Genomic DNA, 21405 nt, shown 5'->3' on the forward strand with positions numbered 1-21405 from the left:
CGCTTCCTGGCCTTCACGATCTGACGCCCAACCCCGGAGCGAGCTTGGGCCTCGCCGGTGCCTAGAGGTGCGCGCTTGCCGAGCTATGGCCCCTGTACAAGGGATGGGATCCGGGGCGCGTGCCGGCACAGCGTCAAGCGGAAGATGCTGGCGCTGAAGACGGGCGGTTCCCAACGGCGTGAGTGGGGGAAGGGAGCCAGGCGAACCCGGAAGTCGGTCTGGCTGAGAGGGTGGAACCTGGGGGAGACTTCCGGTGGCGCAAAGGGTGTCGGGAGCAGCTTCCAGCAAACCTTCCCCGGCCTCTGGAGGGACCACCGTTGCTGTAGTCTTGGCTTCCACGACCTGCATTCGAGCTAAAAGGCCACAGCTGCCACCACTGAGGCTTCCCTTGTGCCCGGTTTTGACTGTATTCGTTCCTAGGCGGCCGCCGCCGTTGTAGCTGCGGCCGCGGCCGACATGTTGTGAGGCGGCGGCGCGGGTGTCTGAAGGATGGTTTGGCTGAGGCGGCGGCAACGGCTGCTTGCGGCGGCGGCGGCAGCAGCGGCGGCGGCGACGACGACGGCGGAGGCAGCAGCAGCAGCAACAGCAGCAGCAACAACAGCAACAGAGTCTCGGGCTCTGTAGAGCCGAGCCCTGTGGGTGTCTGCCCGGTACCGCGGCGAAGCCAGTTCCTCTGGATCTTGCCTCTGCGCCAGCAGTGTTGGGAACAGCTTAGGCGATAGCACCCACCCCTCTGAGGAGACAAGGAGGTGGTTCCCCATCCACTCAACATTTCCAGACCACCCTTCGGTTCCCCTCCCTAAGTCGGACAGTGCTGTCCCCAGAATCTCCAAGCCCCCGACTTTACTCTTATCTAACTCGCCCTTAATCTCTCAGTCCAGTGTTCCTCGCCCTCTGGAGTCCGCTCCTCCCCCTTTTTCATTTTCTGTACCCTCTTCTAAGAGCGCCCCTCGGATCACTCCGAGGGCAACCTTTTGAGAAATCTCGGTGGAGTTGTGAACTAGAGCCGGGGAGTGTTTTAAAAGTCGGGTTAGAAAGACAGGAAGGTACGATGGCTTCCTCGTCTGGCAACGATGATGATCTCACTATCCCCAGAGCTGCTATCAATAAGATGATCAAAGAGACTCTCCCCAATGTCCGGGTGGCCAACGATGCCCGAGAGCTGGTGGTGAACTGCTGCACCGAATTCATTCACCTTATATCTTCTGAAGCCAATGAAATTTGCAACAAATCGGAAAAGAAGACCATCTCACCAGAGCATGTCATACAAGGTAAGTCTTTGTGTGGAATTTGGTTTAAATGAGCGTACAGGGGGACAGTTTGCTAGTCGCCTAACTTGTTCGTTTCAAAAAGCCTTCATTCCTCTTCCTGGTAAGTAGGTGTTAAAGAAAAAGCCACACAAGCAAGGAGGCAGCTGATGCCTTAAGAAAATACCTATGTAGCATTTTGGGGGTAATTTTTATCCAGTGAATACACGAGGGAATGCAAATATTAAGGTCAACATTTATCCCCCAAACAAGAGGTATCAGTACAATTTATCTCTAGGTCTCAAAGCAACAAGAATTGCCTGCCTGCAGTTGAACTTGGATAATGATAACTGAGAAAGAACCCAGGAGTTCTTCCTTTAGACAGAAGACCTTCAGGCAAGAGTAAAGTCTTCCCCACCTGACCTTTTCACGATGTAGAGGAAAAGATTCATTTTTTTGAACACATAAATTTTAAAAACTCAATATGAGTGTGTTGGATGTTGTAAAGTTTATTGGTGTTGAATAAAGGAAGTATATTTTCCGCTTTAAATATGATTTGATGGTGGCACATTCATCTACAAGTTACCAAAGCACTCCTATTCTGTAAGAAAAAGGCTGTTCTCCTTTTCCTTCATTTTTTTTTTCTTTTTCTTTTTGGTTTTATGTTGCTGGCTTTGTTCTTTAAAGATAAGTTTTTAAAGCTTAGATTGAAAGATTATTTAAAGGATGCTTTTTTTCTTTTTTAGTGGAACATTTCCCTATCATTGCTGTCATTCCTATTTGGAGGTAGATTCTTTTTTTTTTTTTTTTTTTTTTTCACTCTCTCAAGCTTTTATTGAAAAGCACTTCTGAAAGTTTTGGCATTTCTTCTCCTGTATCTTGGAAAGGATAGTCCAATAATTGGGATTTGGGAGACTGTATTCTGATGGTTTCTGGGAGGGAAGATACCAGTTGCAATGTTTTGGAACACACTTTCTGTGACTTTTCATACCCTTATAAAAAAGTTGCATTCGAGGTGATAATTTTTTTTTTGTAATAACTAACCTAATTAAAATTCTAACAATTTCTTGATTGCTTTTGAAGTCAGAAGAAAATCATGTTCAATTTTAACCATATTAGTATGCAGGTTGTTTTTTTAATGGTTTAACTTTCCTGTTATTGTCAAATGGAGAACACATCTGCTCATATTGACTGTGTCTACTATTTTACTGTCAATATTGACAAAAGATTAAGTGTTTCATTTTTGATTCTTTATTAGGGTCCTGGAGGTAGATTTAAAATATTCCCTACTGGGCTGGCGATGTAGTTCAGTGGTAGAGCACCTGCCTATCATGTTCCAGACCCAGTACCTGGGTTGGATACCCAGCAAGGGGTAGGGAAATACACATAGTTTCTGCCATTTTGTACATAGGAAGAAAAACCCCTAGAAAGAAGCATATTTGAGTCTTACAGTGATTTTTACCCTCTACTTGTTTAGTGTGCTGAAAAGCAAGTGAAAACCGAGTTGTCAGTTTTTCTACATGTGTTTTAATTTTTACATAGTATGTGTGATTGCTGTCATTAATCTTTCACAAGATTATCCAACACAAATAGCTATAAGTTCCTTTTACAACTCAAAAAAGAACTTTTGGGCTGGGGTTGTAGCTCAGTGGTAGAGCACTTGCCTAGCACATGTGAGGCACTGGGTTTGATTCTCAGCACCACATAAAAATAAATAAATAAAGGTATTGTGTTCATCCACAAGTTTTATATGTATTTTTTTTTTTAAAGAACTTTATATCAACATTCCCTTTTTAATGAAAATTGCAGAAGATTTCAACAGGATCTGCTTACATTTGTTTACAGCACAAAAGTGGGCATCTGTTTAAAAATCTAATAACATTACAGTCTGTCTTCTTGGGAAGAGTTTATTCTTTTCTAGGTTATATTTAGATTTCTGATTGACATGATGGAATAAAAGTGCAGCTGTAGCAAGCTGTATGCTAAATAGTTCAACTTTGGAACATGCTAAATTCAGTATGAGTCAGAAAGTTACAGTGAAAGAAAATTTTGCTGTGTGTAATGAGAACAGTCTGTTAATTTTAAAAAATCAGGTGTTGATCTGTTACAGTCTTAAAAATTTACCAGAGCTGGGGATGTAGCTCAGTTGTAGACTGCTTACCTTGCATGCACAAGGCCTTGGGTTCGATTCCCAACACCACCAAAAAAAAAAAGAAAAGAAAAATCTCCAGTTTTTTTTCTTGTAATGTTGCTATTTTTTTTTTTTTTTTAAACTGGGTATTGAAAGCCACGGAGACTTTACCACTGAATTATATTCCTAGTGTTTTTTATTTTTATTATTTTTTAAAGACAGGGTCTTGCTAATAATAATTTTATAATAACAATTAACAATATACATTTTAAAGTGATATGGTTCTCACATGTTTAAGTTTGGGCCTTCAGTAAGTTTAATTAACTAGACTGCTTCAGGCCATTTCCCTTGTTCAGTGTGATTTGGCTTTAACTGAGCACCTTAAGCATTCCGAGGCAGTTCTGTTAAATGCAAATGAAGGCTGAAATAATTTTATCAACCATTAAATCTGCGAAATACAGTAATTTAATTAAAACTTTTTTTCTGTTTTGATTATTTGAGTGTAAGAAAGTAGACTTGATATTGGAAATCATAGATATCTAGAGGAAGTTATAAGCTATTAAAATTGTTTTATTACTGTTTTTGTGTGAACACCTTCTTTTTCTTTCTTTTTTTTTTTTTTTTTTTTTGGTACTGGGGAGTGAACCTAGATCCTCTTTACCACTGAGCTATAGCCCCAGTTCTTCTTTTTTTTTTTAATATTTATTTTTTAGTTTTAGGTGGACACAATATCTTTATTTTCTTTTATGTGGTGCTGAGGATTGAACCCAGTGCCTCATGCATGCCAGGCGAGCACGCTACCACTTGAGCCACATCCCAAGCCCAGCCCCAGTCCTTTTTATTTTTTATTTTGAGACAGGGTCTCAGTGAACTGCTGAGGCTGGCCTTGAACCCGAGATCTTCCTGCCTTGGCCTCCTGAGTTGCTAGGATTACAGGCATGCGCCACCAGGTCCTGCTGAACACATACTCTATAAAGAGTTCTAACATGTTCTGTTGTGTTATGGAATGAATTGACATTTGAGAATTTAAGGGCTGTAAGAATCTACATTGGAAGTTCTTTGGCCTTAAGCAAATCTGTTAATTAAGGTCTCTCCACTTATGTATAAATAATATTTGATGTGAGTTATAGCTTTCAAGCTTTTTTTTTTTTAAATGGTTCTGAAAATTGAACCCAGGGGTTCTCTAACACTGAGCTGTAACCTCAGTCTTTTTATTTATTTATTTATTTTTTTTTGAGACAGGTCTTGCTAATGACTTTTAAAGACCTTTTAAAAGTCTAGTCCCTCTTACACTGGTACTTTTGTAACATACAATAAAAATAGATCCCTGAAAAATAAAATGAAAAGCATACATAAAGTTAAAACGTGCTTTTTTGTTATTAGGTTCAATAAACATAAATTACTTTGTCAGATTGTTATAAACATTCCTAAATGCTTATTTTGAATTTCCATTCTTAACTCATTGCATGCAGTTCAAGCAGCAGCCATTACAAGCACATCTGATGCAAGTCTCTGGACCACACTTTGAGTAGCTTTGCTCCAAAGCCTAAATCATAATCTGTTTTGGAAACTAGGTGGGAAGCAATTTTGAAATTAGAGCATCTGCATGATTACAGAGAAGTTGTAATAATGAAGAAGGAGAATGATATATTGTATTCTCTAAATAGTCATTCATGTAGATTTTCCTGCCAAAGGGACACATGTAATTTGCACGATATAATTTATTATATCAGGTGCTTTTCAAGGTTGGATTTTTATTATTCTTTTTCTTAAAATTGATAATTTGTGGTAGGTGTACTGGAGATGGAACCCAGATCCTTGTGCATGCTAAGCAAGCAATCTACTATTGAGCCCACATCGTTGTTTATTTATTTATTTGTGTCAGGGGTTGAATTCCGGGATGCTTAACCACTGAGCCACATCCCCAGCCCTTTAAAAAAATATTTTTATATATATATATATATATATATATATATATATATATATGTATATGTATATATGTATATATGTATATATTATTAGAGACAGGGTCTCACCAAGTTACTTAGGGCTTTACTAAGTTGCTGAGGATGGCTTTGAACTTGTAATCCTCCTGCCTTAGCCTCCTAAACTGGGATTACAGAAATATACCACTACCCCCAGCAAGCCCAAATCTTTTGTTTTTGTTTTGCTTCTACCACTCAACAATTATTTATTGAAAACTGCTAAGCACTTGCTTGACATTGTGGTAGATATAGGTAGGATGTAGATGGTGAATTATACTCTGCCATTAGAAGGTGTATTGGAAACCCCATGTACAATTCCCAGAAATACCTTCTCTGCCATTATCTCATTAGATTCCCAGGAATAGTGATATCATGGAGGATGTTTTTTTTTAATTTCTAAACTTTTTTTTTTTTTTTTTTTTTTTTTCAAATCTCTTTTCACCCCTCCCCAGAAAGACATGGGTTGGTATAGCAATCATAAAAAGGAGATACAGGGCTGGGGCTCATCAGTAGTACACTTGCCTGGCATATGTGAGACACTGGGTTCAATTCTCAGCATCACATATAAATAAATAAAAAATAAAGGTCTATCAACAACTAAAAAAATAAAAGGAGGGCTGGGGTTGTGGCTCAGCGGTAGAGTGCTCGCCTTGCATGTGTGCGACCCTGGGTTCAATCCTCAGTACCACATAAAAATAAATAAATAAAATGAAGGTATTGTGTCCAATTACAACTAAAAATTAATATAAAAAAAAAAATCCAAAGGAGATCCAAACACAAGAACCAAAAGGTCTCCCACACTAACACAAAAAACTGGGAATTGTACATGGGGTTTCCCAACAGGACCTGCAGCAGCTATTAATGTCCCTTTATAAGAGTCAGACATTTCTATTGATATAATATATAGAGAGAGGGGGGGGGGAGACCTCATTCTGGAACTAATTTACAGGGACATCCCAACACCTGCCTACCTTCTCTAGCCTTAGAAAAATATCAAAACATACCCAAAGTGCAGTTGTTTTGTTTATATCAAAACAGCTTTTCTTCTCCTCATCCCACTCTCAACACACCCCCGCCCCCGTTTTAAGATTGGCCTGCAAGTCTAGTTTAACCATTTAGTCATTTTTTATAGTTTATGAAAGTAAAATATACAGCAACTATTTTAGTACATTAAGCACAAAAAGGGGAGTAAAGGAAGAAAACTAAATAGGAAGAAAAAGGCCACACTTTGGTTTGAAGGAGGCCAAGGTGGCTAAAGAATACAGAGTGGTTGTAAGGGATGTGTTTCCTCTTCTGATGAAGAATTGGCAACTACCTGAATGACAGAGTCCAAAATGACACCCTTCTTTATTGTGTTTCTTAAAAAAAAACCAAAAATGTAGAGTAGTGGTTATGCCAGGGGCAGCACCAGTTTGACCACCCCAGCAACTTACTCAGAGCAGTGCCTGAGTCCTGCCTTTCCCTTAAGGGAGCACCAGGGATAGAGTCATCAGACCAGCCTGCCTGCTCCACCTAAGCAGGTTAGGGAATTGAGGACGCAGCTCTGAGTGCATCTGTGTGTGCATTTATGATCACCTGGGTTCTGATGAAGAGTGTCCTGTTTTCCTCACAATATCTCCAGGACATCTACAATCAGTTCAGCTGCAACTAGACATTGCTGTCTTCCCATCATAACTGGCTGCCTTTTGCATGCCCCTTGGCATTCTGGAGGAGGGGGTAGTAGAGGGGAAGGGAGTAGTTCCAGGTATCCTCTAAAACCCTCTGAAGATGAAATGGAAGTGAAGTCATTTCACACACTTAGCATGCAGGACTGGCTGCCTGGGAGGTAGATGAAAGTGGGAAGGAAATGGAGAAGGTTCAGAAAGGACGAAAAGGAAACAGGAAGAAACTGACACCTATTAGAGGAAGGCCAAGAAGTAGTGAAAAGGATGAAGTGATATGAAATCTACATGTAAAGAAAAGTCTTTCTCAGACAGATTAGAGAATCAGTATTTTAAATGCGACTTACTCCTTTATTTTTTTAAACTGTAGTACCTAAGTCCCCAGTGCCTATCTCTGTAGTTCAACTCCACCTCACCCTTTCCAAGTATATGATTCTTCAGAGTCTTAAAAACTTTTGCTAGACTAATGAGTCAAGAAGTCATTTTGACCTATCTTTTTTTTTTAATTGTAGATGGACACAATACCTTTATTTCATTATTTTTATGTGGTGTTGAGAATCAAACCCAATGCCTCACATGTGCTAGGCAAGCACTCTACCACTGATCTACAACCCCTGCCCTTGACCTATGTTCTTATAATGTATTTTAAATGAAACGCATCACACTCTTCCATCCCCACAAACAAGAAAATAGAGAATACTGATTTATATATTTTAAAAGGTACTATATATCATACTATTTTGAATGAAAAATGTGCTTTATCCATTTGAAGTATAGTCATCCAACAAATTCATGTTATAACAAAACTTTTCAAGAGTGTATTACTTTTGTGAAATAAGCCTATATTAAGATGATTGTTGCTTGGGGAAGTCTTTACCTTTTTATGTTTTTTCAGTAGCTGCCTTATTATGTGTCTTTCAAGTTGAAAATGTGCTAAATATTTTTTTCCCGTGGACTTTTCTGGGTGTAGTTTTAAGATACATGGCAGAGGGTAGCAGTCAGACTTCTGGGAAACAAGTGATGTGTATTTGTTTAACTCCCAAGTTGTTTTGTTTTGTTTTGTTTTGCTTTTTTAATTTCTCTCTTTTTACTTTCACTCTAGTAAGATCCTTAGTGAGACCATCAACAATAAGTTTCCTTTGTTCAAGTTCAAAAAAACCTTTACTAGTCTGCCAGAAAAAAAAATGGTATAATAAACATATACAAATATATGATGTTTACAGTACAACTAAACCTCCTTAGGTATGATACTACTGTATAATTTAAAAAACACGTACAATCTTAAATGGTGGCCCTCTTTAGGAGCCATTTGTGTTTATCTTTTAAAATTCTCATTTGTGTAAAATGGGAATGATTACAAATGATGTAAAATATCCCACTGTTTAAAAGATACTCTCTCCAGCCAGGTGTGGTGGTACATGCTTATAATCTCAGTGACTCAGGAGGCTGAGCAGGAGCATCACAAGTTTGAGGCTAGCCTGGGTAACTTAGTAAGACTCCATCTCAAAATAAAAGTTAAAAAGGGCCAGGGGGGTGTATCTCGTAGTAAACTGCCTCTGAATTTCACCTCCAGTATTGGGGGGGGGGGAGAATACTATATTCACTTCTTAATATTTATTAGCTAAAATGTGTTTAAAATTTAGATTAAGGTCAATGCAGTTTTTTTAAAAAATCTTTTTAAATTTTTTTTTTAGTTGTAGATGGACATAATACCTTTGTTTTGCTTATTTATTTTCACATGGTGCTGAGGATCAAACCCAGTACTCACATGTGCGAGGCAAGTGCTCTACTGCTGAAATCACAACCCCAGCCCCCATATAAAAAATAAAATTTGAGACAGGGTCTCACTAATTGCTGAGGGCCTCTCTAAGTTGCTGAGGTTGGCCTCAAAGATGCAATCCTCCTGTCTCAGCCTCCTGAGTTGCTGGGATTACAGGTATGCTTCACTGCACCTGGCTGGATTTTCTTAATGTCTAGTAATTTGTGCCATCTTGAAGGATTGTCTCTCTATTGTATTGATTTGTTAGTTCTGTAAATTTAATATTTGAAATTATAAATATATTTGACTTGATTAATATGATGATGTTAGCTGTTTAGGTCCTGTACACTTATTAAGCTTCTCCTTTAGATGATTTTGTGGGGGGGGTATCAGGGGTGCTTTAACTGCTGAGCCACATCCCCTCACCCCTTTATATTTTTGACAAGGGTCTTGCTAAATTGCTTAGGGCCTTGCCAAGTTGCTGAGGCTGGCTATGAACTTGTGATTCTCCTGCCTCAGACTCCTGAGGTTTGTGTCAAAGCACCAGGTTGTCTTTAGATTTAAGAGAAAAAAGAATAGAGGGAAAACATTTCAAGTTGTTTGAGTGATTATTATGTGCCAGACATTTTATAAAATGCCTGTGTCAATTACTTGTTGATTCCTATAATCCTAACACTAATAAAGCTGTAATAATAAATATGTTATCTTGTTCTCTCTGTGGGGCCAGCCTTTGTTCTAAGCTTATATTTATATTCATTTATTCTTTACAGCCTCCTGATCCAATGATATGTAGATACTATTCTTTTTTAGAGGTGAGGAAACTGGGGCACAGAGGTGAAGGGGTTTATCTAGAGTCATATACCAACATGAAATAGAGTTTGGAGTCAGTTCCTGGCAATTTGACTTCAAGGGCCTACATACTTAACCACTATAAGGCCTCTGATTATAAGAAGATTATGATATAGATGCTGTTCTTATTATATAGGTGGAAGAACTGAAGCTTAGAGATATTAAGCAATGTTTCTAAGGCTGTACAAATACTGTCACCTAGGTTTCAGTTCTACATCTGCTTTATTTCTTTTCTTTTTTTTTTTTTTTTTTAAACCTTTATTTTTATGTGGTACTAAGACTCAAACCCAGTGCCTCACACTTACTAGGCAGGTACTCTACCACTGAGGCATAACCACATCCCCCATCTGTTTGATTTCAAAATGGGTAGATTACATCTGTCTGGGAGGATCAGGCAAACTTGATTTGAAGATAGGGTTTGATCTGTGCCTTGAATGCATTGTTGTTATCAGGGAATGTGGGAAACTCTGGTTCCTGTTGGAATTTAGCAGAAGTATGCAGAGATTTAATGGCATGATATGAGGGGCTAGATCCTGGAACCTTAGTTAGTATAGGGTTAAGGAAATCAGACTTTCGTGAATATGGTGGGAAACCATTAAGCCATTCACTTGGTTTTCTTTGTTACTGTCCCAGGCTAATTATTGAAATACTTGACTGTTTATGTCATTCAAAAAAAAAAAGACAAAAGTTTTGGTTTCTATATTGACACTTCAAAAAAGTTTATTAATTCAAGTGAAAACATGTAGGCTGCCTAGTCTTCACTTATTTTTCTACTGTATCCCACACTCTTTGAAACCAAAAATTATGTGGTGATGATGTGTTATGAGAGAACTCAGAATGATGCCTTTCTCAAGTTTCATGGGGGTTGGGGATGGAAGAGGGTGGGAGATAGGGAAAGGGTTTAATTAATTATAATTAACAGTAGTAATTTGCTTTTTCATATCAAGATTTTTTTTCACAGAAGCTTGATGAAAACAATTTAACATTTGAAATGAAGTTGCAAATCATGTCTTTAAAACCAGTTTATATATGAAAATAGATTTGTAAGGGCACATTTGTTATTTCCCCTAAAGAGCAAATCCCTGATGTTAGAATTGAGGTTATCTTTACCAAGGACATTCTGGTTCATAATTGTTGAAAGACTACAAAAACTGATTAACTAAATTGATTTATTCTATATTTTTTAACCACCTAAATTTTATTATTGGCTCAAAATACAGAATAGGACTTTAAGGTATGAATCAACACATAGAAATCTATAAATGTAATTTTAAATACTGTGAACCAAAAGGAAATTTTATGGCAGAAAACACACAGAAAAACTTCATGTTCTATAGGTGGGGAAAAAAAGCTATATTTTAATCACGTTCACATTTTTATTTTTCTAGCTCTAGAAAGTTTGGGATTTGGCTCTTATATCAGTGAAGTAAAAGAAGTCCTACAAGAATGCAAGACAGTAGCGTTAAAAAGAAGAAAGGCCAGTTCTCGTTTGGAAAACCTTGGCATTCCTGAAGAAGAGTTGTTAAGACAGCAACAGGAATTATTTGCAAAAGTAAGTGATACATTTTAAATTATTTCATCTGAATACTATCCTGTTTGTTGACAGAAATTGTACTGGTTTCTGAAATCACTTCTTAAATCAACATATGTGTCTAGAGACTTCTCTTTCTCTGGCTAATCACTTGATTATAGAATCTGATATTTAGAGCTGGCCAGTTTGACTCAGGTTTTATAAAAGTAAATATTTACAGCAACCTGTTTTCTAAAGAGAGCCACTCCAAATAAATACTGAGATTTTACTTTGATGTAGTTTCAGACAGAATGATCATTTAAAAGCCTGAAAAGTATACCTAAATGTTAAGATTTAAAATGAATGGGTTAACAAGAAAATACTGTATCAGATTTTATGATAAGGAGGATACAAGGAAAATCTAATTGACATCTAATTTGTAGTTAAATTGGGTCTTTATTATACCTTTAAAACATTCTAATCTTAACATTTGTTAAAGAACTAATAAATAGGGGCTAAGGTTGTACACGTGTGAGGCACTGGGTTCAGTACTCAGCAGCACGTAAAAAATAAAGGTAATATGTCCATTTGCAACTAACAAAAACATTAAAAAAAAGAACTAATAAATAGAGCAGAAAAAGGAAGAAAAGTTTTCTTCTTGCTTTTGTAGTTCTCATTTCTACTCTATTAAGGATTAGCACTAGTATCTCTGTTTTTCAAAAGGAGGTAGAGGTGGCAAGGCTAGTTTTTTGTTGTTGTTTTGTTACTTTTTTTATTTTTTAAGAAATTGGAAGATAGTTTGGGGTTGAATACAAGTGAGATTTTTCATTAGGTACTATAATAGCCATTAGAGAACTGAGAAGTATCATTTTAGTCGAACTCTTTCAAATTAGTATCATAATTGGTCTTCCTGCAGTTATATTAGTTTGGTTTACATGAAAAAGCATTTGAAGTGGGGGTTGTAGCTCGGTGGTAGAGCTCTTGCTTGCCTCATGTGTGTGGGGCCTTGGGTTTGATCCTCAGCAACACATAAAAATAAAATAAAGACGTTGTGTCCGCCGAAAACTAAAAAATAAATATTAAAAAAATTCTCTCTCTCTCTCAAAATAAATAAATAAAGATATTGTGTCCATCTACCCAACTAAAAAAAAATATTAAAAAAAAAAAAAGCATTTGAAGCTGGGGCTGTAGCTCAGTGGTAAAGCACTTGTCTCAAATGTGTGAGGCATTGGGTTTGATCCTCAGCACCACATAAAAATAAGTAAAGATACTGTGTGTTCATCTACAACTAAAAAAAAATATTAAAAAAAAAGCATTTGAGTAGGCCTGTAATCCCAGCTGCTCTGAAGGCTGAGGCAGGAGGATCAGGCAGAAGGATCTCATGTTCAAAGCCTGCTTCAGCAACGGTGAGGTGCTAAGCAACTCAGTGAGATTCTGTCTCTAAATAAAATACAAAGTAGGGCTGGGGATGTGGCTTAGTGGTCGAATGCCCCCGAGTTCAATCCCTGGTACAAAAACAAACCAAAAAAAATCTATTTGTCATATATATATTTTTTTTTTAATTTATTTTATTGGGCATTAGGCATGAGGTACCATTTAATCAAGTAAAAAATATAACTTATCAACATTTAATGAGTTTTGCCTATGTGTTGATTACATTGTCAAATAATTTACCTTTATTATCTCATTTAATCATAAGAACCTATGAAATAGGTACAAAAGAGGAAAAAGCCTCTAAGGCAATCCTGAACACATGCAAATTATATTATAATCTATATTATAATACATATGAATATGAGGTACCAAAGAAAGAATGATGATTTTTTTTGCCAGGGCAGGAGGGTACTAGGGATTAAACCCAGGGGTTCTCAACCACTGAGCCACATCCCCAGCCCTTTTTTATTTTTTATTTTGAGACAGGTCTCATTAAGTTGCTTGGGGCATGGCTCAATTGCCAAGGCTAGTTTTGAACTTGTGATTCTCCTGCCTCAGCCTCTTGAGATACTGGGATTACAAGTATACGCCACAGTGCCCTGCCAAGGAGTGATGGTTTTTTAAAAACATAAACAGCTATTATTTTATTGATTCTCTACTATTGGAGATCACTAGGGGGCGCCAAATTAAATATACATGAAAGAAAGAAGATGATTTGCTAGATTCTTTACATACCTTGCAAGATTTTAATAAAATAATGTAAATTTTATTATGTTCATTTGCAACTTAGGAAATAGATCCTTCCTTCCTTCCTTCCTTCCTCCCTCCCTTCCTTTTTTTCTTTCTTTCTCTCTTCCTTTCTTTTTTTCTTTCTTATATTGGGGATCGTATCCAGAGGGACACTTCAACACTGAGCTAGCTACATCCCTAGTCCTTTTTAATTTGTATTTTGAGACAGGGTCTCACTAAGTTGCCAAGGCTAGCCTGGAACTTGCATTCCTCCTGCCTCAACATCCCCTGTTGCTGAAATTATAGGTGTGTACCACCATATATGGCTTGTCACCATTTTCTACGTAAATTTATTTTGGAAGTTTAAATAGAGTTTGATTTATCCTTGCCAGGGCAGAAAGATAAATGAAATAATCGTCTGTCTTCACCTCTATATCTGTCTTCACCTCTTTATCATGATAATCTGCTTTTTTTTAAAAAAAATTTTTTTAGTTGTTAATGAACCATTTATTTTATTTATATGTGGTGCTAAGAATCGAACCCAGTGCCTCACACATGCTAGGCAAACACTCTGCCACTGAGCCCCTGATAATCTGCTTTTTTAAATTCCTCTCTTTTTTTTTTTTAATATTTCTTAGTTTTTGATGGACCTTTATTTTATTTATTTGTATATGGTACTGAGAATCGAACCTAGTGCGTCATACACGCTAGGCAAGCGCGCTACCACTGAGCCACAACCTCAGCTCCTAATTCCTCTTTCTTATCTCCCTTAATTCTTACTCTGGCTTGTGGGTGAAGATTCCTAGTATTTATTCTTATGAAGAAGATCAGCAGAGAGGTAAAATTGTGGCAGCTACCTAGTACTTCTTCCCTGGAGAAAAGTTCTTAAGTTCTTAGTATGAAAGGAACTAAGTAAATGTATCTTTTAAAATTAATTTTACTTCTACACTTTATTCAAATAGTAACACAGTGACAACCTCATTTTAAGCTAACTGCAGATATTTGGAAGGGGAGAACTTTAATATATCAAGGTTGAAGTTAAGTATAAATTAATAATTTTATCATGTGGAAGTAAGAATGTTAACATATGCCAGGCACAGTGACGCATGCCTGTAGTCCCAACAGCTCGGGAGGCTGAAGCAGGAGGATCATGAATTCAAAGCCTGCCTTAGCAAGAGTGAGACACTAAGCAACTCAGTGAGACCCTATCTCCAAACAAAATACAAAATAGGGGTAGGGATGTGGCTTAGTGGTCAAGTGCACCTGAGTTCAATCCCCCTGTACTCAAAAGGAAAAAAAAAAAAAAGCCAAAACAAACATAAAAGAACATTAACACATAATGAAAATTTCCAAAAAGAAGCAGTGAATTAGAAAGTATATACCTTTTTTTTTCCCCCCACATCCTCATTTTAGAAGATACATACTTGGGAGAAGAAGGGCAGAAAAGGGAACTACTGGGGAATGATATTGGCTAAATTATATTGTTAAGTTGTGTGTTACAAATATGTAACAACAAATCCCACAAGTATGTATAACTGTAATGCACCAATAAAAAATAAGAGGGAAAAAATAAGATAAGTACTTGGGACGGTTGGGTAGAAGGCAAAAGAGAAAGAAATAGTAAATACCATTGAAAATAAGAAGTTTTGGAAATGCATACAAATATATTAGTCAACAACAATTTTTAATGTGTTCAGAGAGCAAAATATAGAAGCTTATATGGAATCATGGTACCTAACAGTCAGTGAAGTTTGAAATATAAATAACACATACTTTTAGAGATCATTGAATAAACTATAAAATCAAGCACCTTTTCGATAAAGCTTTAATGGAGTTAAATTCTTTGAAATTTTATTCTGTCACAAAATTATGCAGAGTAGGTATTCTCAAATTGATTAAATTAACACCTTCCCCACCCCCACAGTTTTCTTGTGAACATTTAAATGTTTTTAGTGAAACATTCAGTCTCTTTTGAACTCTTTGAGTATTCCTGCCATAAAAATAAATATTTCTGTTGGCAGGGTTGGGGGTGTTGTTTGGGGGATTGAACCCAGGGGTGTTTTACCGTTGAGTTATATCTCAATTTCTTTTTAAATTAATTTTGAGGCAGTCTCATTAGGTTTCTGAGAGCCTCACTAAGTTGCTAAGGCTTGCTTTGAACCTGGGATCCTTCTGCCTTAGCCTCCATAGTTGCTGGGATTAGAGGTGTGTGCCACGGCCAAGCTAACAATAAATATGCCTATGTATTAGAACTGTGTGCCTATTTCTTTATAAATAGGTAGAAATAGTTATTAGAATAGCTGGTTTCTAATTTTTAAAACAAAAGGAAGCTTACTGTAAAAATTGTCTTTATCTACTAAATACCTTTAGTCTTTTCCTTAGTCTCTTCTTCTTCTTCTGACTTTAACCATATACAGGTCTCTCTTCCATCTGTTGCTATAATGATCTATGGTACCATCTTTTGGAAATGTATGCCACTTTTTCTTGCAGTTTGATTTATGCCTTACCACAGAGATATCACCAAATCGAGTGACTTTTTTCCCCCTTAGGTGTTCACTTTTTTTAGTTTTTGTTTTATTTTGTTTTTGTGGTATTAAATAGAGATGGAACCCAGGGGCACTCTACCACTAAGCCACATCACCAACTCTATTTTTTTAAATTTTGAGATAGGGTCTTACTAAGTTGCCTGGGCCAGCCTTGAACTTGAGATTCTGCTGTCTTGGCCTGCAGGTAGCTGAAATTACAGGTGTGTACCATTGTGCACCTGGCAAGGTTTGTTTGTTTGTTTTTTAATAACAAAATAGCCATTTACCTAGATATCTTCCTTTATTAACTTTTGATACTGTGGTTGCTTGGATAGTATTCTCCAAGATAATAATATTATTTTCTTTTCTTCTACTTCATTACCACCACCCTCACCCAAATCACCTGATTCTGGCTCTTGAGTCAACAAATCTTAAATTAAAATTCTGTTGACAGGGCTGGGGATGTGGCTCAAGTGGTAGCGCGCTCACCTGACATGCGTGCGGCCCGGGTTCGATCCTCAGTACCACATACAAACAAAGATGTTGTGTCCGCTGAAAACTAAAAAATGAATATTAAAATTCTCTCTCTCTCTCAAAAAAAAAAAAAAAAAGATAATGAAAGAATACCATGAACAACTTAAAAAAAAATTCAATTGACATATGGGTCCCCACTGATACTAGACATATATATATATATATGGTGCTGCAGATGTACAAAGATGAAGAATATTGTTCTTATTTGAAACTAAGGATATCTTGTAGGTGAGAGAAAATAGATACACTAAAAATTGTAATATAATACTGTTTTGATAATGAAGATAAACTATAATATAAGGCTAATTAACTCATGAAAAAGAGATCTCATGTCAGAGATATTATATCAGATTTGGGGGGTATAAAAGTGTGCCAGCTAAGTAATTATCTTAATCTAAAAACCCATTTTCTATGCTATGTTTTATTACTAGACCTAGCATATTATGCCAACCCCACTTCCCACTCCCCTTATCTACAGAGAATCCTTAGGTGATGCCTGAAACCACAGATATTACCAAATCCTACACACAAAAAACTTGTGACAGCCACAACTAATTTCTGAAGCAAAAGGAAGCTTACTATAAAAATTGTCTTTAACTACTATACCTTTAGTCTTTTCCTTAGTCACTTCCTCTGACTTTAACCATATACAGGTCTCTCTTCCATCTGTTGTGATAATGATCTGTGGTACCATCTTTTGAAAATGTATGCCACTTTTTCTGATAACCAAGACAGCTATTAAGTGAATGATAGGTGGGTTAGCATATACAGCATGGATATGCAGAGGGATGATTCACATTCTAGGTGGGGTAAAGCTGGACAATGTGAGATTTCACCATGTGCATAATGGCACACAATTTAAAATTTATGAATTATTTATTTCTAGAGTTTTCTGTTTATTATATTGGTTAACTATAGGTAACTAAAACAATGGAAAGTGAAACTATAGATAAGGGGATTTCTGTACTCTGCAAACCACATCTGCTTTCTAATCTATCTCCTCATTATCTCCTGCCACTGGAGGGTCTCTTGAGGGATATTACAAGGCTAGAAAAAGTAAAAGTAACAAGTTGTTTTTCCTTCCTCTTGGCTTCCATTTCCTTTGAGCAACCCAGGAACACTTCTTCACCCTGGCTACATGAGTTTGTCTTGTAGCAAGAACTGAATCCAGTTTGCATTTTCTCTAATACCATAACTGCACCTTCCTCCTCAAGGTTGTGGATCTCACCCTTGGGTCCTTCTCTAACCTCAGATATGTTAGTACCAACTAATTTATGCCTCTTCTTCAGAGGTTTGAGTTTCAGTTCCATGTGGTTGTCCCTCTAAACTTCTAAAATTTCTAGCTTCTTCCCTACTTTTAGGGTTGTTAGCTGCTTCCTGTATTTGCCATCTCCTTGGTATCTTTTCAGTTACCGGTTACCAACTTTATACTTAATTAATAAACCTTTATATTAAATTCTTTGTTCCCATAGTGTGACTTCTATTTCCTGATTATACATCGACTGATACTAGAAGGAGAAAATAGTATTTCAATGTGACTTGAAGGAAGGGTCTAATTTCATAGGTAAAAATTAGGGAATTTCAAATAAAATGAATACCAGCAAGAGTAAAGGTAACAAAGATAAAGTATGGTGTAAATTTGGGAAACATTTATGTTCTATGATTTTTTGTTTTGTATTTTTCTTTAAGCATAAGAGTAGGGAATTATGATAGAAATTTGGAAAGAAATATCAGGGTAGCTAGTGCATTCATGTGTAATACTTTTTTTCCCCTAAGACTTAAAGATATTGTACTAGAGAACTTTTAAGCCACAAAATAATTTTTATATTAACATGTTTATATCAAAATTGTAATCAGATGAGGGGATAGAAAAATTAAATAAAGGGAAAGAAGCCAAAGAAAGAATATTTTGATTTCTGTAAACTTTTTCAACTTCTTCATTGAACCTAAAGATCACAGAGTTCTTTTTTCCAGATGTACCTTAAATATACAGTAGTTGGAAAATATCCAAGTTTATAGTAACTAAGTCTGTTAATTGGCTTACTTTACCTTTAACCAAAGTATATACATTGAGGGTTAAAAGATTATTTACTTTTATGTGTTTGATGTTTAGGCAAGACAGCAACAAGCAGAATTGGCTCAACAGGAATGGCTTCAAATGCAGCAGGCTGCCCAACAAGCCCAGCTTGCTGCTGCCTCAGCCAGTGCATCCAATCAGGCAGGATCTTCTCAAGATGAAGATGATGATGATGATATCTGAAATTCACCAGCTGAGTTTGTGTTTCTTCTATAAATGTTTTTTCTTGCACAACAAAACAGTGAAAGAAATAGCTTATCTGTAATTTTGTATACATCTTGGTGGACTTGCCAATTGGTATTCTAGGGATGTCTGCTGTTAAGTTTCATCTATTGTGTGCTATACATGTAAAAACTGTATCTTTGAACTATTGAAAATTTAAGGTTCAGAATATCAATTTTGAATTTTTAATGGCGTTTATGAAATTTTAGATAGCAGTGAGCCCTTTATTTGATCAATAAACAGTGTTACAAAAACTTCAAGTTTATAAAAATACAGTGGAATTTATAAAGAAGTTCTTAATCTGCATTTGCATTTCCTCTGCCCTTTTAACCAAATTAAAATTGGGAATTTTAAATTGAGGTGGGGTGCAGTGTGATGCAGAATAAATTGGATCAGGTTGGTGAAAAAAAGAGTTCAGTTATGTATTATCTGAATTTTTTGTCTTTTAAAATGAGTATATACACAGGCAATAAACATGCTCAGATAAATATACTTATTTAGAGAGTTCTCAATACAAGACATTTAAAAACTAGGAAGGGAGTGTGTTCAATAGTAGTTGTATAAATTTGATGAGTTATGTTTTTTTGTTTTGTTTTGCGTAGAGGTGAAAGCTAGTTTTATTATAGCATAATTTATCTTGAGCTACACTATTACATTTCAAAGACTGCCCAATTTTGAAGACTGTCATTATTCTTACTATTTCACTCCAGTTCAATACTTGTTATAGTATTACTTGCTTAGTCCATTCATGTTTATATTGTTCAAGTATATAGGTGGGACTTGTGAAACAATTGCTTGGTTCCGTTGGTTTAACTGAGGTTCATGAATATTCAGACCTTTGCTAGGGAAAAGAAATGAAAGCTAATGGATATGCTTGCTATGAAAGAGGGCTTTTTAAAAAATTTAACTTGTAGTTGTAGTTTACTTATTGTTTTTAGCATTACATTTACATTTTCTTGACTAGATGGCCTAGAGAATCCCATTGCTACCTTTTGAAATGACATTGTCTCCATCATAATTGAGTAATAGCTTTAAAAAATTGATTCTTTTTAAAGAAAGTGTCATAATTCATCAGCTCTATACGAAACAAATAGTTTCAACTTGCTCATTAAAGGGACGAATCTTTAATCTGATTCCAATAAATAAAGTATAGTATTGATTATTATAGGAATTCAGCATATTGGAGGAAAAATGGCACATTATATTTTGGAAACAGAAAGGAAAAGCTACTTAAAATAACATGAAGTAATTAAATTCCTATGTCAGTTGCCAAATCATTTAAATTTCTATATTCCCCAAGCCCAAAAATAGATTCTAGCTGCCATGATTCCAATTTTAATTGGAGAGCTAAATAAGTAAAGTTTGTAAGTATTAGATGTCTTAATCATATTTTGCATTTTAGAAAAAGGGAAACATCGTTGTATACGTATCAAATACACTTCCCCCATATAAGAAAAAGGTTAATAGTTTTGCCGAATGTTACTTCAAGTTACTTCCTGGATGTCATATCCATGAAGTACGTTTGGATGAGATGGAATTGTTTTTTAAAAAGTTTAAGTACCAAAGGTAGTCTAGTCTAGAGAAATAATAAGTTAATAAGTATTGGCTTTTCCAATTTGTACTGTAACATTCTTATACTTTTTTTTTTTTTTTTTTTTTGAGTGTATCTATTTCTCAAGTAAACAACTTAGATATTTTTCCATGCCTTTTTCTTTCTGATGCAGCGTTCAGGTTAATTAATATTTTACTGCATCTGATAATGTATTATATGTTTGAAGCCTATGACTTTTCATTTTGACATTCTTGTGATTTCATATGCTGTATTCTTCAAGCAATAAAATTCTGATGTGTTTTATAAATTGTTTTTATATTTAATGATCTATAGGGAGATATCTATCACTATTTTTACTAGTTTCAGGAATGTTAGACCCAAAAAGACATTTTGGTCATTTGGTGTATTTCTTGTTTGTTTACTGTTATTTCAGAAAATGTGATTTTACTTGTGTTTTTGTAATTTACAGCAAGGCATAACAAAACTAATTAAGCAGTATTTTATTTTTAGCATTTTAAAAGTTACTGTTATATGTTGCCAGTCATTAAAACTTTTTAGTCTTTGGAGACAAAAACAAAATCTTCAGAGTTTTTGAGAAATAAAATTGTCATTTAGTAAAGATTTTTTTCCATCCCCTTGAATATCTATCTTTTTCAGCAGATTGTAAGATTGATAAGCATTGAAAAAAGGCACCAATTTTTAAAATTGCATATACCTATATACATACTGGAGAGTGCACAAATAAAGGTCTGTACAAATTAAATACATTCAGCATCAGCCCTCAGATTAAGTAGACACAGAGCATTATGAACAACCTAAAAGCACCTGGGCCCTTACCTTAATACTGTCTTCTTCTTCCTTAGAAGTAACTACTATTCTCACTTAAAATCATAGATTAGTTTTGCCTGCAACACGAATTTGTTCTCATACAGTCCTAGAGATGAGAAGTCCTAAATCAGGACTTTCGTTAGGTCAAAATCAAGGTATCCACAAGGTTGATTCCTTAGGATTGTGAGAGGAGAATCCTTTTTGATGTTTTTTTTTCAGATTCTAATGACTGCCATTACTGGGATTATAGCCCCTTCTTCCATGTGTCTTCTGCTATTCCTACATCATATTCTCATACATAGTCAGATCTTTCTTCTCTCTTACATTTATGACACTTTTTTTAACCTTGAAAGGAATTTATG

At 36.0% G+C, this 21405-nt stretch overlaps 1 protein-coding gene across 1 annotated transcript; it reads left to right on the plus strand.

The window, feature by feature from the left end:
- Positions 1 to 272: 272 nt before the first annotated feature.
- Dr1 (down-regulator of transcription 1) lies at positions 273 to 20982 on the plus strand. Its single transcript, XM_076863482.1, has 3 exons — positions 273 to 1271; positions 11021 to 11184; positions 18478 to 20982. The coding sequence occupies exons 1-3, from the start codon at positions 1052 to 1054 to the stop codon at positions 18622 to 18624; spliced, it is 531 nt and encodes a 176-aa protein (XP_076719597.1). The 5' UTR covers positions 273 to 1051; the 3' UTR covers positions 18625 to 20982.
- The last annotated feature ends 423 nt before the right edge of the window (positions 20983 to 21405 follow it).

The sequence above is a fragment of the Callospermophilus lateralis genome, chromosome 7 (assembly GCF_048772815.1).
Source record: "Callospermophilus lateralis isolate mCalLat2 chromosome 7, mCalLat2.hap1, whole genome shotgun sequence".
NCBI classification, from domain to species: Eukaryota; Metazoa; Chordata; class Mammalia; order Rodentia; family Sciuridae; genus Callospermophilus; species Callospermophilus lateralis.

What these genes read in the sequence shown, in the direction of transcription:
- Dr1 (XM_076863482.1), top strand. Translation starts at nt 1,052, where the DNA reads ATGGCTTCCTCGTCTGGCAACGATGATGATCTCACTATCCCCAGAGCT. An exon ending in ACCAGAGCATGTCATACAAG is followed by an intron (nt 1,272 to 11,020) that starts GTAAGTCTTTGT and finishes TTATTTTTCTAG; the next exon opens with CTCTAGAAAGTTTGGGATTT. An exon ending in AACAGGAATTATTTGCAAAA is followed by an intron (nt 11,185 to 18,477) that starts GTAAGTGATACA and finishes TTTGATGTTTAG; the next exon opens with GCAAGACAGCAACAAGCAGA.